This window comes from Tenrec ecaudatus, chromosome 5 (genome assembly GCF_050624435.1).
Source record: "Tenrec ecaudatus isolate mTenEca1 chromosome 5, mTenEca1.hap1, whole genome shotgun sequence".
Classification (NCBI taxonomy): domain Eukaryota; kingdom Metazoa; phylum Chordata; class Mammalia; order Afrosoricida; family Tenrecidae; genus Tenrec; species Tenrec ecaudatus.
In genome coordinates, this window is record NC_134534.1 from 177178521 (window position 1) to 177192011 (window position 13491).

The 13491-nt window shown below is 36.2% G+C and overlaps 1 protein-coding gene across 2 annotated transcripts in view; it reads left to right on the top strand.

Moving 5' to 3' along the window:
* KIF5B (kinesin family member 5B) overlaps positions 1-13491 on the top strand; it is a 48903-nt gene that overhangs the window by 14153 nt on the left and 21259 nt on the right. For both annotated transcript variants that reach the window (XM_075550327.1, XM_075550326.1), the window contains exons 3-13: positions 4337-4410; positions 5398-5502; positions 5892-5940; positions 6512-6567; positions 6655-6742; positions 6887-7011; positions 8453-8557; positions 9873-10018; positions 10782-10930; positions 11304-11497; positions 13003-13071. In XM_075550327.1, the coding sequence (XP_075406442.1) occupies positions 4337-4410; positions 5398-5502; positions 5892-5940; positions 6512-6567; positions 6655-6742; positions 6887-7011; positions 8453-8557; positions 9873-10018; positions 10782-10930; positions 11304-11497; positions 13003-13071 (1160 nt within the window). The remainder of the gene's footprint in view (positions 1-4336; positions 4411-5397; positions 5503-5891; positions 5941-6511; positions 6568-6654; positions 6743-6886; positions 7012-8452; positions 8558-9872; positions 10019-10781; positions 10931-11303; positions 11498-13002; positions 13072-13491) is intronic.

Below are 13491 nucleotides of genomic sequence, written 5' to 3' on the forward strand. Positions count from 1 at the left end.
ATTATAACATGCTTCACTGTGAGTCTCTGGATTTATCCTAATTGAAATTCTTTCATTGAGCTTCTTTGATGTGTAGGTTTATGTCTTTTGTTAACTTGGGGTGCGATGTTATTTGGCCATTGTTTGAAATGGTGTTTCTGAAGCACCCACTCTTTCTCCTTTTGGGACTCCCATAATGCAAATGTTGGTCTACGAGATACTGTTCCACAAGTCCCTCAGGACTTCACAGCGTAGTGTAGAAGGCAGATACACAGTGAGTGATAGGCGCTATGGTTAAATGCCAATACCACATAAACACACAGGGTGGGAATCTTACTCAGATGAATTTGGGAGTTAGGTTATGGAGGAAGAAGTAAAGTCTGAGCTAGTGTAAAGGTTACACAGGTAAAGTAGGAAGGCACAGGAGGGGTGCCTTCCAGGCAGAAATGACACATTTGGGCAGAGGCATGCCCATATGAGGACTGTAGTTTGCATGTGTGGAGAACATACATTCTGCTGTGACTCTTAGATTGAACCCTATGAAGTGGTCAAATCTGACAATTGCACCAAAAAAAGCAGCAATCTCATTTGGTCCAACTAATAAAAGATTAATAAGAGAATGTGAGGGGAAGGATGGTAGGGGATGGAGCTAAAAAAAGCCAACAAGAGCCTGTTCAAAAGTACCTGGTTTTTAAAATTTTTTTGAGTACCAGTCTTAGGTGGTTATAGATGTGTACTCACTAAGGCTTTCTCATAGATTAATATCATTTGTATTTTTAAAACACTCCACATAAATGTTAGTTTTTCCTCAGAATGAAAGCGCTAAATAAGTGTTAAATAATGATATATATGCTAAAGTACTTAAAAGGGCAGGGCAATTATATATACTCTGAAATTATTTAAAAACAAGGTGTATGGATAGAGGGATAGATGGATATGTTGTCAAAGCAAGAGTAAAATGATGACATGTTAATGGTTGAATCTATGTGAAATTTTTATTTAACTTTTCTGTATAAAGTATTTTATAATAAAATGTTGGGGATAAATCACTATTGAAAGCAGATCAGGTAAGAATTTGGAAATGGGGGTAAAGCGATTTTGTTGCCAGCTGGGGAAAAAACCTTATTTTAGCAATCCCTGACTTCGGTAAGTTCGTCCATAATCATGTCTTTGTAGTCTCTGCCTCAGATCATAGTGCGCGCACAGTAAATATTTGAATGTGGAATGTTTTACTCTCCTTGCTATTTAGAATTATAAAATTATGCTTAAAGTCCTAAATAGGTACAAATATGCTGTGTACATTTGGTTTCTTAGGAGCCTTTATATGTACTATTATAGTTTTATATAACGTAGACGTACTGTTTCACAGATACATATGCTACTGATAAAACCCTAGGAAAGTCATTTGCTGTATTAATTGGTGTACAGATCCGCAAATATTTATTGAAGACCTATTAGTTAGGTGCTCTAGTGGTATAGTGGTGAAGTGTTAGGCTGTTAACCAAAGGGTCTGGAGTTCAAAACTAACAAACAGCCACTTTGTGAGAAAAAAGTGAGGCTTTCTATCCTCGTAAAGAACTGTGTAGGAAACCCACAGGAGCCAGTTTACCCTGCCCTACAATGTCATGAGTTGGAATTGATTTGATGGCAGTGAGTTTATTCTGTGGATTATGTTAGTTACAGAATAATTGGAACATATCATGAATATTTTATAGGGTTTATAGATCTAATAAAACTTGTATTTTTATTATGATGGAAATAGATTCTATAAAAATGTGTAAAAGCCATTTTAGGCTTTTTTTTTACAAGTAACATTTAATGACAGCTGTTATGTTCATTATGTTGTATAATTACCAACAATAAGAAATTAGGATTTTGTGCTTGTTTCATAGGGGTGATTCAAAGATCTTATGCAGAGAGGGTAATATAAATACTGGGAAAGAATGGCGATTAGAGCATAGAATGCCTGATGGAGTTTAATCAAGACCCATGTAGCCGAGAGGAATTACTAAAAGCCAAATGAAGGTCGAACATGAAAGTGGGACAAGAGGAAAGTGAAAGGAAATAGAGGAAAGAACTAGAAGGCAAAGGACATTTATAGAGGTATAGATATAGGCATGTACATATGTAAATATATTTACATAATAACTAGGAACATAGATCTATGAACATACTCTATATGAAAAGTATTAAGGTAGCATTGGGTCTTTATTCAAATCCTCTCTCAATGCAAGAACATAAAACATAAATCCTCTCTCAATGCAAGAACATAAAACATAAATCCTCTCTCAATGCAAGAACATAACCTGGTGTTCTGTGATGCTTCCTTCCCAACACGATCGCTGACGACAAAATGTGTGCATAACTAATGTGAAGAAAGCTGATGGTGCCCAATTTTTATAAGATATAGCATCTGGGGCCTTAAAGGCTTGAAGATAAACAAGTGGCCATCTAGCAGGGAAGCAACAAAGCCCACATGGAAGAAGCACACCAACCTATGTGATCAAGAGGTATCCACAGGATCGGGTATCAGGCATCATGCGAATGAGGTGGGGTGGAGTGGAGACCCAAAGCTCATCTGTAGACAGTTGGACATCCCCTCACAGAAGGATCACAAGGAAGAGATGAGCCAACCAGCATGCGAAACATACAACATTCCTCTAGTTCTTAAATGTGTCATAACACCCCTCCACCTCACACCACCCCCTGCGTGTCATGACCCCAGTTCTACCTCACAAATTAGATTAGACCAGAGTACGTACACTAGTACAGATAAGAGCTCTGGAGACACAGAATCCAGGACAGGTGACCCCCTCTGGAACAATAATAGGAGTGGGGATACCATGAGGGTAGAGGAAAAGTGGAGGGAGAGAGATGGAACCGATCATAATGATCAGTGTATAACCCTCCCCACCCACGTTAACAAACAACAAACATGGGTGAAGGGAGACAGTGGACAGTGTAAGATAAAAATAATATTTTATAATTTATTAAGGGTTCATGAGGGTAGGGGAGGGAGGGAAAAATAAGCTGATACCTTAGGATCAAGTAGAAAAAAAATGTTTTGAAAAGGATAATGGGAACATAGTGCAAATGTACTTGGCACAATGGATGGATCGATTGTTGTAAGAGCCCCAATAAAATGATTTTTTTTAAATACTGAGGTAATTGGAAAGAATTTTATGTGTTCTTTAAAAAGCCTGATGATTTATTCAGAATCGCTGTTAGTGTTATCACCTCATTTATGTTCAAGTGTGATTCATGACATTATTTTGCATTTCTTCTGTAAAACTAAATGATATTTTGAATCAAAGTTTCAAATGTTTGGGTCCTCAGAAAAATCACCCCAGGAAAGGAAGTACTGATACCCAGCTTCCTTCCTTGTTAGTAGGACTTTAGGAAATCTCTTAGCTCAGTTAGTTGTGCTCAGTGTTGGGATCAAAATTTATTTTCCTTCTTTTTAAAAACAAAAACAAATATTGGCTTGTTTACTGCTTTACTTTGTTACCATCTGCTGTTTGCAGGAGAGGCTCTGGCGCCCTCAAAATGTGATGGCCTGGGGCCTTTCTCATAGTGTCATACTTTCTCTTGGTTTTTACTGGTTGGTTGTGAGGTACACAGGGACTAGATAATTTTTAAATTTTATATTAGCTTTCTGAAAACAAGGAGAAAGGCATATATTTCCAAAGTTTAATCGCTAATTAGTTAAAAACAGTAGTTCCGGTTCTAAAAATTAATTTATACCTGTATGCCAGTTGATGAAAAAGCATTTATTCTTTGAGGTCACATACACCTTTAGAATATAGTATATATTGACATATGAGATAATTTTAAGCAAGATAGTTTAAAATTTCTTGTTGACTACAAGGACTACCTGAGAAAGAACTACCAGGCCTGAGAGAAAGTAATTACTTTGATGAGTTACAACTGAGAAAATTAATATTAAGGGAATTCCTATTTATGTCCTTTAATGTCTGGTAAGTCTTATATGTTATAAACTTAGCCTTTGATAAAATCTTTCTTAAGAATTTTAAGAAATTGGAATCTTTCTCACCATTCTTCCAACAAATGATTACCGTATATACTCCTGTATACGCCATGTTTTTCCGCACATTTTTAATGTGGTTTTTGTGGTAAAATTAGGTACCTCGACTGATAATTGCTTATTCACTTATACTCAAGTATATATGGTACTGTATAAGCATGTGTAAGGAAGATGGCTACTTGTTTATGGATTGCTTGAGAAGTTTTCTGTATCACTAAGTATAAATATGTTGTATCTTTCAGTAATAAAGTAATTTCTTACGAGTCTTGCTTAAGAAAAACTCCTAAAGTATTACCTCTTATTTTTTCATAGATGTGCTTGAGGGATACAATGGAACAATTTTTGCCTATGGACAAACATCTTCTGGGAAGACACACACAATGGAGGTAAATTTAATATCTGTGCCTCCATTTAGTTTGTAGAGGGTAAAATGAATTTATTCATTGTGGGTTCTTTAAAACTTACCTTTATCTCTTGTTGATTGCTTTCTGTGCTGTGAACATTTTTTTGGAGATTTCACCATTTCCTGAGTGTGCATAATGAGGGATGCCTATCCTTGAACTTTTACAAAGCTTTGTTTCATGAAAGGGGAGCCCTGCCGGCACAGTAGTGAAGCCACAACTGTTTACTGAAAGGTCCTTTGTCTTGTGAGGGTTGTACCCAGCAGCCAGTCAGGGAGGGAGATGTGGCAGTCTCTTTCTATAAAGATTACAGCCTTGCAAATCTGATAGTGTTGTACTCTGTCCTACGGCATAAATTCGTTAGGATCAACTATGACAATGGGTTTGGTTTTTTTGTGTGTGTCAGACAATATCAGGACATAACATTTTGGAATCTTATTAGCTATATGTAAAATTATTCATTCTTGTAAAATTTTGGATTTTATTAAACAGATTTTCTGTCACACTGTAATATGGGAAATTTTGAGTTATTATTAGTTGATGATTCTATTCAGAGTGATTTTTTTTCCCCCTCTTCTGTCAGTCCCATGTTGCTCTCTGATAATAAGAACATTACCACCATAGAAGACAGAAAAGGGCATTCTCAGCATGTGTGCACTTTATTACCATTAGAAGAAAAAATGCATATTGATGCAGAATAAAGCATTCATTTTTTTAGAATATATCTATTAATAAGTATGTAGAAAATTTCAATTTGATGATTATCAGTAAATAAAAATCAAAGCTCTTTTGGAGAAGCCATATACTATTATGTCTAATTTACTATAACTGTTTGTTTTTTAGGATTTGTAGAGCCATTTACACCAAAATGAAGTTACAATTCCTATCCTCTATTAATTGTAGATTGAGGGTTTTATTTTTAACTCATGCTTTATAATTAGTTTAAGACATCTTGTTTTGTCATCTGTTTAGGGTAAACTTCATGATCCAGATGGCATGGGAATTATTCCAAGAATAGTGCAAGACATTTTTAATTATATTTATTCCATGGATGAAAATTTGGAATTTCATATTAAGGTAAAGTCTGTGGGTAGGGGTTTTGTATGTTATATGATTTTTATGGACAAGTACAGTTGAAAGATCAGTAGGGTTAGTAAATTGAAACAAGTTACCTAATCCTCTCTTCCTTATCTATAAAATAAGGGAAGGGATTTGTTTTACTACAGAATTCAACAGGCTCCTACTAATAATAATCTGATTCATTTCAGATAATAGAGGAAATTGATTTTAATTTTAGTAATTTAAAGATTAGTTAATTTATGCCTTCCCCATAGAAGGTGGTCCATGTCTGATTCGCTGCTCTCCTTGTCTAGAAAATGCCTGACACTTCAGATCTCAGTAAATATTCAATGAGTAAATTTTATAATTCTAATAGGTTATTAACCCTTTTATTTCTGTTCCTTTAGGTTTCATATTTTGAAATATATTTGGATAAGATAAGGGACTTACTAGATGGTAAGTAGACCTCTTTCTGATCATTTCAAAATTGCACTTATTATTTTTTATGCAGTATATTTTAGACTAAACTACATGGAGTTAAAATGATTATAGTACTTCCATAAGTATTTTTATGTTGAATACTTAAAAATCCTTGAGATACAGATTAACTTATTTACAGTGTATAGGATGGGTCCTTTAGTAGTAAGAACGTCAGTCTGGGAGTTGGAGATGCTCAGTTTCTGGTCTTTTCTCAGCTGCCAGTTTGATACTTCATTCTTGGGCAAATCATTGAACCACTTCTGGTCAAAGTTCTAATTAAAACAGGGTGTGGTCGAGGTTGGACTTGACCTAAAATTCTATATTGCTTCGCTGTTTCTGTATAAATCTATTATTTCCATGAGTTCTTGCTTTATATATTTATTTTTGGGGGGATTAGGGGATTCTTGCTTTAATCCTGATGTTTTTGTAATTTTAAAAATTCACTTGTTGTCTCTATGCTGCTTGGAGAAGGAATCAATTAATTCATAGCCAGTGTTGAATTTAAGAGGACGTTGCTAAGATTTAAAGAGGTTGTTTTTCTCCCCAGTTTCAAAGACCAACCTTTCAGTTCATGAAGACAAGAATCGAGTTCCCTATGTAAAGGTATTTATAACGTTATATAGAATGGTTGTTTAAACAAAGCCTATCTTTTTTAAGGGTTGTTGACATTAAAGAAAAAATATTTTACAGGGTTGCACAGAGCGTTTTGTATGTAGTCCGGATGAAGTTATGGATACCATAGATGAAGGAAAATCCAACAGACATGTAGCAGTTACAAGTGAGTTAGAATGTTTAACACTGCTGGGATGCGAAACAACCTTAAAATACATATGCTTATCCAGCTGGCATATTATACTACTTTGGAGATAGTAGTAAAAGAAAACTGTGTTTGCTTATAGTTGACTGTGTGATTTCTTTACAGATATGAATGAACATAGCTCTAGGAGTCACAGTATATTCCTTATTAATGTAAAACAAGAAAACACACAAACAGAACAAAAACTGAGTGGAAAACTTTATCTTGTTGATTTAGCTGGGAGTGAAAAGGTAAAAATCTTTATGGTATTTTTTGGTAGATAATCTAAGGATTTTTGCAAATTTTAGCATGATTTTTCTACTTACAGAGTATTCATTGTCATATCTTAAAAACTTTTATCAAATTGACTGGAAACATTTTTAAGATTTAAAACCATTAACACCAGTGCTTTCAGATAAGTTAATAAGTTTCAAATTACTGTGTTATTTGCACCATAATCCATTTTAACCAAAGTTCTTTGACTTAAGTTGCTTTTATGAAACCGTGAGTATATGTCAGTTGTAAGAATTCTATTAGGTATCCTTTTTTTCTAATTTTTTAAAAAAATTATTACTGGCAGTGGGTCACCATTTAAAAGCTGGTAACTTTCTACTAGTCCTTTCTCTTTTGGTTTCACTTCTTTGGATGGTTAGTTCATTGTTAAAGTCATACATGATCTGATTCTAGTCTGTATCAAAATACGTTTACATTCTTGGCCATGTTTTCTGTTCTGCTTAAGGCAGTTTCTTACTATAATGATAGACCACTTTTTTCCTAATCAAAATTCTTATAAACCTGTGTTAAAGCCTGTCTCTGAATGTTGGGAATTCAAACAAAGCTACTTCAGCTAACATTCAAGCCAACGCTGCCATCAAGGAGTCAATGCTGACTCACAGCGACCCCTGTGGGTTCCTGAGACTGACTGACTACTCGTTGACAAATGGGTTTGGGGTGTTTTCATCGACTCATTTTGAGATTTGGCTTTTTTAAAAAAATTATTTTATTGAGGGCTTATACAACAACTCATCACAATCCATATATATATCCATTGTATCAATCACATTTGTTACCCTGATCATTCTCAAAACATTTGCTTTCTACTTGAGTTGATCTTGTTTCGTTTTGTTTTTTAAAGAAACAAGCCTGCTGATATAATTAAACTTGGCTCTTTTCAACAATTTAATTGACATAATTATGTATCATCAATTTCGTAGTTCCGTTATGTTAAAAAGAGTGGTGCAATCATCACCACATCAATTTTGGAATGTTTTCTTCTGTTATACTCATTGTTACTAGTTCCTGGTTTTTCTCCCAACCTCCCCGGATATAATCCAAGAGACTGTTGATCCAGGATCTGTCTTTATAAACTTAACCTAGGCCACTCTTTTCTGACAGCTAGAGCATCAACATTATGCTTCAGCATAATTGAAAGAGCTCCTCATTTCTAATTTATCCTTTTTTTCAGGACCACAAACTAGAATTTGGTGTCTCTATAGTCACTGCTTATGCAAGTAGTTGTTTGACGAAAATTCTCGAGTAGTGCTCAAAAAATAGTGGTGCCTTGCTGTAAACTCTTGGAAAATTATATTCATGATTTGGTCTAGTTCAGAGGTGAACTCTGAATTTCAGAAAATTAAAGGAAAATATTGAACACTTGTAATTTTGTTTTATTATCCCAAAATGTTATACTAGGTTAGTAAAACTGGAGCTGAAGGTGCTGTGCTGGATGAAGCTAAGAACATCAACAAGTCGCTTTCGGCTCTTGGAAATGTCATTTCTGCTTTGGCTGAGGGTAATGTGAGTATGCAAGCCTTCTCCTTCCTAGTTGTTATTTGGGAGGGAATTATTTTAACATCAAAGTCCATATAGGAATTCACCAGGTTATATATACACATCTTACTTACATACAACCTGTAGTTAAAAATCACCCTTCTATAAAGCCTTCCCCTGTTCATTTCAACACCCTGGATCCAGGCCAGAGGAAATGTCATGCTGCCACCTGGTTATCACAGGTCCAGACACGCACTGGTGCATGGAGCTCTCCACAGCCACTCTTCTCTTCCCCCTCCTGACATCCAATTCCTGCCCTTCATAGCTACTACCTCACCACAGGCTCCCCCACCTAGTGGAGGGAACTTTTCAACTCTTTATAACCATTCTCTTCATAACCCTTTCGGGGAAACCCTCTGTGAGCCCTCCTCTCTCGACCTCTCCCCACAGCCCTCCTTCCACCCATGTCTGTTTCTTAGGAAATTTATTCCTACTTGTTCTCTATCCCATTCTCTTCCTCTTTGTCTGGCTTCCTCTCCCATCTTCCCTCAACTCCCTTTCTCTCTTTCCTGAGTTGGCTGTCACTGCGGCCAGCTTGCTCTTTGGCAAAAGCAGAGGGCTCGGAAGTTCCTGGCCCCATGCACTGTTAATCTGGGGCTCATTGCTGACGTTTGGCACCACAGCCTCCTGGCTCATGCACAGTACGTCTAACAGGCACCTCCCATCTGTCCTATACTCTGCTTCCCGTGGCTCAGTGACATCAGAATTGGTTACATCTGCATTATGTTGAAGTTGTTTTGGTGTATCTAAAAATGTTTCTTTAATGCTTATTATGCATAGATACAGTATGTACTAGGACAAACATTTAACAACTGATAGTAGTTAAGAACTGTACCTAACGAGTCTAACTTAAGTACAGATTCACCTTAAAGATAAGTTCAGGAATAGGACTTCATTAATAATCTGAGGACTCCGTATATGTGTATAGGTGCATGCAGGAAAGGGCAAGAAAGATTTATCTATGAATCACTTTTTGTAAGTAAGTTGTCTTAGAAAATTATTGTATCAGTACAGTATGTGTCAGATGCTCTGCTAGCATGGTGGTTAAAACCCTCGACCGCTGAGCGAAAGGTCATTGACTCCACAGGAAGAAGTTGTGGTCACTGATTCTTAGAGATGTAAAGCGTTGGAAACCTTGCGGGAAAGTGCTCCTCAGTCCTGTAGTGTGACTATGAGTCAGAATAGTATACATACCATGATTCCCATCAAATAGCAGATTTATGTAGCAAATTGAGTGATTCTGAATCCCTTCAGTTTCCTGTGTTTTCTTTTTTGTATGTAGACGTATGTTCCATACCGCGATAGTAAAATGACCAGGATCCTTCAAGATTCACTAGGTGGTAACTGTAGAACCACTATTGTAATTTGCTGCTCTCCTTCATCGTACAATGAGTCTGAAACAAAATCGACGCTCCTTTTTGGTCAAAGGTTTGTTTAAGAAATACCAAGCCTAAAGGGGGATGGGTTTTTTCTTAGAGCTTAAGAAGAATACATAAAATTTGATATCAGATAGCATTGCTAACCACACCGTTGGTTCAAAACTACCGGCTGCTCTTCCAGATAAAGACGAGGCTAGTGGCTTCTGTAGCAATTTAGCCTCAAATCCTATATAAGGTCGCAGTGTGTCTGAATTGACTTTAGGGCATTGGATGGTTGAGGTGAGTGTGATAACTATACTCCTTTACATTGAGAAACAGTTAATAGCAAAGTTTATTTTTTAGATTGGATGTGAGTGTAGTATAAACTAAAATCAAACGTTACTTTAGTAAAATTGTAGAGGAAGCTTTAATTCACTAAAAAATTAAGTGTTTCAGCGTTTGAAAATAAGCATTGAAGCATTTGAAACAGGACAGAAAAGTTGATCACACAAAACCCTGTTTTAAACCTGTTAACACTCCATGATAGGTTCACGGAGTACGAGAATGGTTAGCCTAGAAGACTCAAGAGAACTTTATCGCTCACCTTCAACAATGATTTCTAATACTAGTTTTTTTTAAGCTTTATAAAGTTGTTGACTTTCATTTTGTAAAAGCTGAGGATAGCCCAAATTAAATTGGTCTGTGAAAAACATGAATTACATAGCCTTCAGTATTTAGTTAAAGTTAACTAGGCAAGAAGAACATGCATATTATATGGAAAAATAAGATCACTTTAAAACTTTTAATTCTTTTTTTTCCCTCTAATTACTTAGGGCCAAAACCATTAAGAACACAGTGTGTGTCAATGTAGAATTAACTGCAGAACAATGGAAGAAGAAGTACGAAAAAGAAAAAGAGAAAAATAAGACCCTGAGGAACACCATTCAGTGGCTTGAAAATGAGCTCAACAGATGGCGAAATGGTAGATGTGCCTTTTTTGTGTTTGAAGTTTAATGAGTACTAATGTAAATAAAAATACGAAACAGCCATTTTTATCTTTTAAAGCGCTTAGGGACCACCAAATAAAACCTTTTACATGAACTTTTATGACTTAATACATACAAAGAGCAACCTGAAATCTATAAAGTCACTCAGGGCAGAAATGGTAAAAGTTAAAATATTTGGTGACTATAATTAGAAGATGAAGGGAGAGTCAAAGATAATTCCAGTTTCCAACCTCAGAAAGTGGCAAGATAGGAAACGTAAGAGTGGCTGAAATTGAAGTCAGTTTTAGACTAATCTCACTGATTTGTGACGAGATGATTGCTGTTCACTTCTCTGTGCTCTTATTGTAGGGGAGACAGTGCCTGTTGATGAACAGTTTGACAAAGAGAAAGCTAACTTGGAAGCTTTCACGGTGGATAAGGATATTACTGTAATCAACGACAAACCTGCAGCCACAATGGGGGTTACTGGGAACTTTACTGATGCAGAAAGAAGAAAGTGTGAAGAAGAAATTGCTAAATTATACAAACAACTTGATGACAAAGTAGGTATTATCCATGTTCTGGTTTTTGGTTTTTTTTTGGGGGGGGGTGTTCCCCCTATCTCAGTATCGCAGGTTCTTGTGATGTATTAAGCCCTGGGAGCGAGGATGTACCCTGGTACAGCTAGGAACTGGAAACACCGGGAATCCAGGACAGATGAACCCCTGAGGACCAGTGGTGAGAGGGTGGAGGGAAGGTGGGGTAGAAAGGGGCGATCAATTACAAGGTTCTACGAATAACCCCCTCCCTGGGGCATGGACAACAGAAAAGTGGGTGAAGGGAGACGTCGCACAGTGTATACGACATGACAAAATAATAATTTATAAATTATCAAGAGTTCATGAGAGAGGGAGGGAGGAAAATGAGCAGCTAATACCAAAGACTCAAGTAGAAAGCAAATGTTTTGAGAATGATGATGGCAACAAATGCGCTTGACACAATGGATGAATGGATTGTGGTGAGTTGTATGAGCCCCCAAAAAATGATTTAAAATAAAAGAAGCAGCATCCTGATGGCCTAGTTGTTACACATTGGGCTGCTAATGGAAAGATCATTAGTTCAGCACCGGCAGCCATTCCATGGGAGAAAGAGGAGCCCTTCTTCTGTAAAGCGGTACACTCTCTCAGACGCACAGGGGCCGCTCGTTCTACCTTGTCCTACAGAAGCACTGAGTCAGAATCAACTCAGTGGCAGTGAGTTTACTTTTTTAGTTCGTAATATATAAATATTTCTTGACTTTAATTAAACTTTAAAAAATTGTATTAGCAGAAAGTATAGAATTTTACATGTAAACTAAGTATGTTGTGTTTTTGTTTGATTTAAAGCATATCAAAAATGGGATCATTGGGGAACCAAAGTGATAACCAGGGTTCTGAACCCTAATAAAAATGATTTAGAGATTAGATAGAAAATAGCATGAAAACAATATATTTTGGGGTTTTTTAACCTGCATTACCAATAATGTGAAAATTGCCAAAATATGAAGCAAGAGGTACAGGCAAAAACAGAAGCCAGGGGGAAAAGTGGGTTTGTTTTGTTTGATTTTTCTGTAAGTCAGCAGTCCCATCCTTGCATAAATGGCTGGTTAGTCGAAGCTGTTGGAAAAATGACTGAAACATTTTGGGATATACTGATCTTTTAGAAAGAGGATCCCTGTTGGTATCATGGGTTAAGAGTTGGGCTGCTGACCTTAAGGTCAGCAGTTCAAAACCACCAGCTGTACAGTGGGAGAAAGCTGAGGTTTTCTACTCCCATCAAGAATTACCGCCTCAGAAGACCCACAGGAGCACTTCTACCCTGTGCTACAGATTCGAGTCAGAATCGCCTCGATAACAACACGTTTGAGTTTGAATCTTTTAGAAACATAGTAAGCTGCAAAAAATTTTAAAACACTTTATAATTGTTTTTTATTCTATTCAAGTATGTTGCTTAATTTTACAATTGATGTTAGGAAATAATGAGAGCTAAGTTGTGAGCTGTTTTGCTAACTGGTTCTTTACATTTTTAGGATGAAGAAATTAATCAACAAAGCCAGTTGGTTGAGAAACTGAAGACACAGATGTTGGATCAGGAAGAGGCAAGTTGCATGAATACCTTTTCTATCATTTCCAATGGAAACTCTATAGTTTGGCTTTAACATTTCAGTATGTAAAAGATTTTTAAAATCTACAGCATTCAGACTATACTCATGTATTTTTCAATTTCTTGAATATGTGCATGCTCTATTGTAGATAAATTAATACAGGATATAGATTAAAAGCAGATTTGACTTTCTCTTAACATTTTTCTTTCCCTTTTTGAAAATTTATGTCCATCTGACTGGAAGAAGGCTTTTTTTATTCTTCAACTACATCTAATCAGCTTTTTAACTCTGTTTTGTACTTTCTTTTCATTAAAGCACAATGTTTATCACCGTATCTCCACAAACAAAATTCAGTGTCAGCCTTTTGTTTCTAAGTTGGCTATTAATTAAACAGACGTCAAAAGAAAACAACGT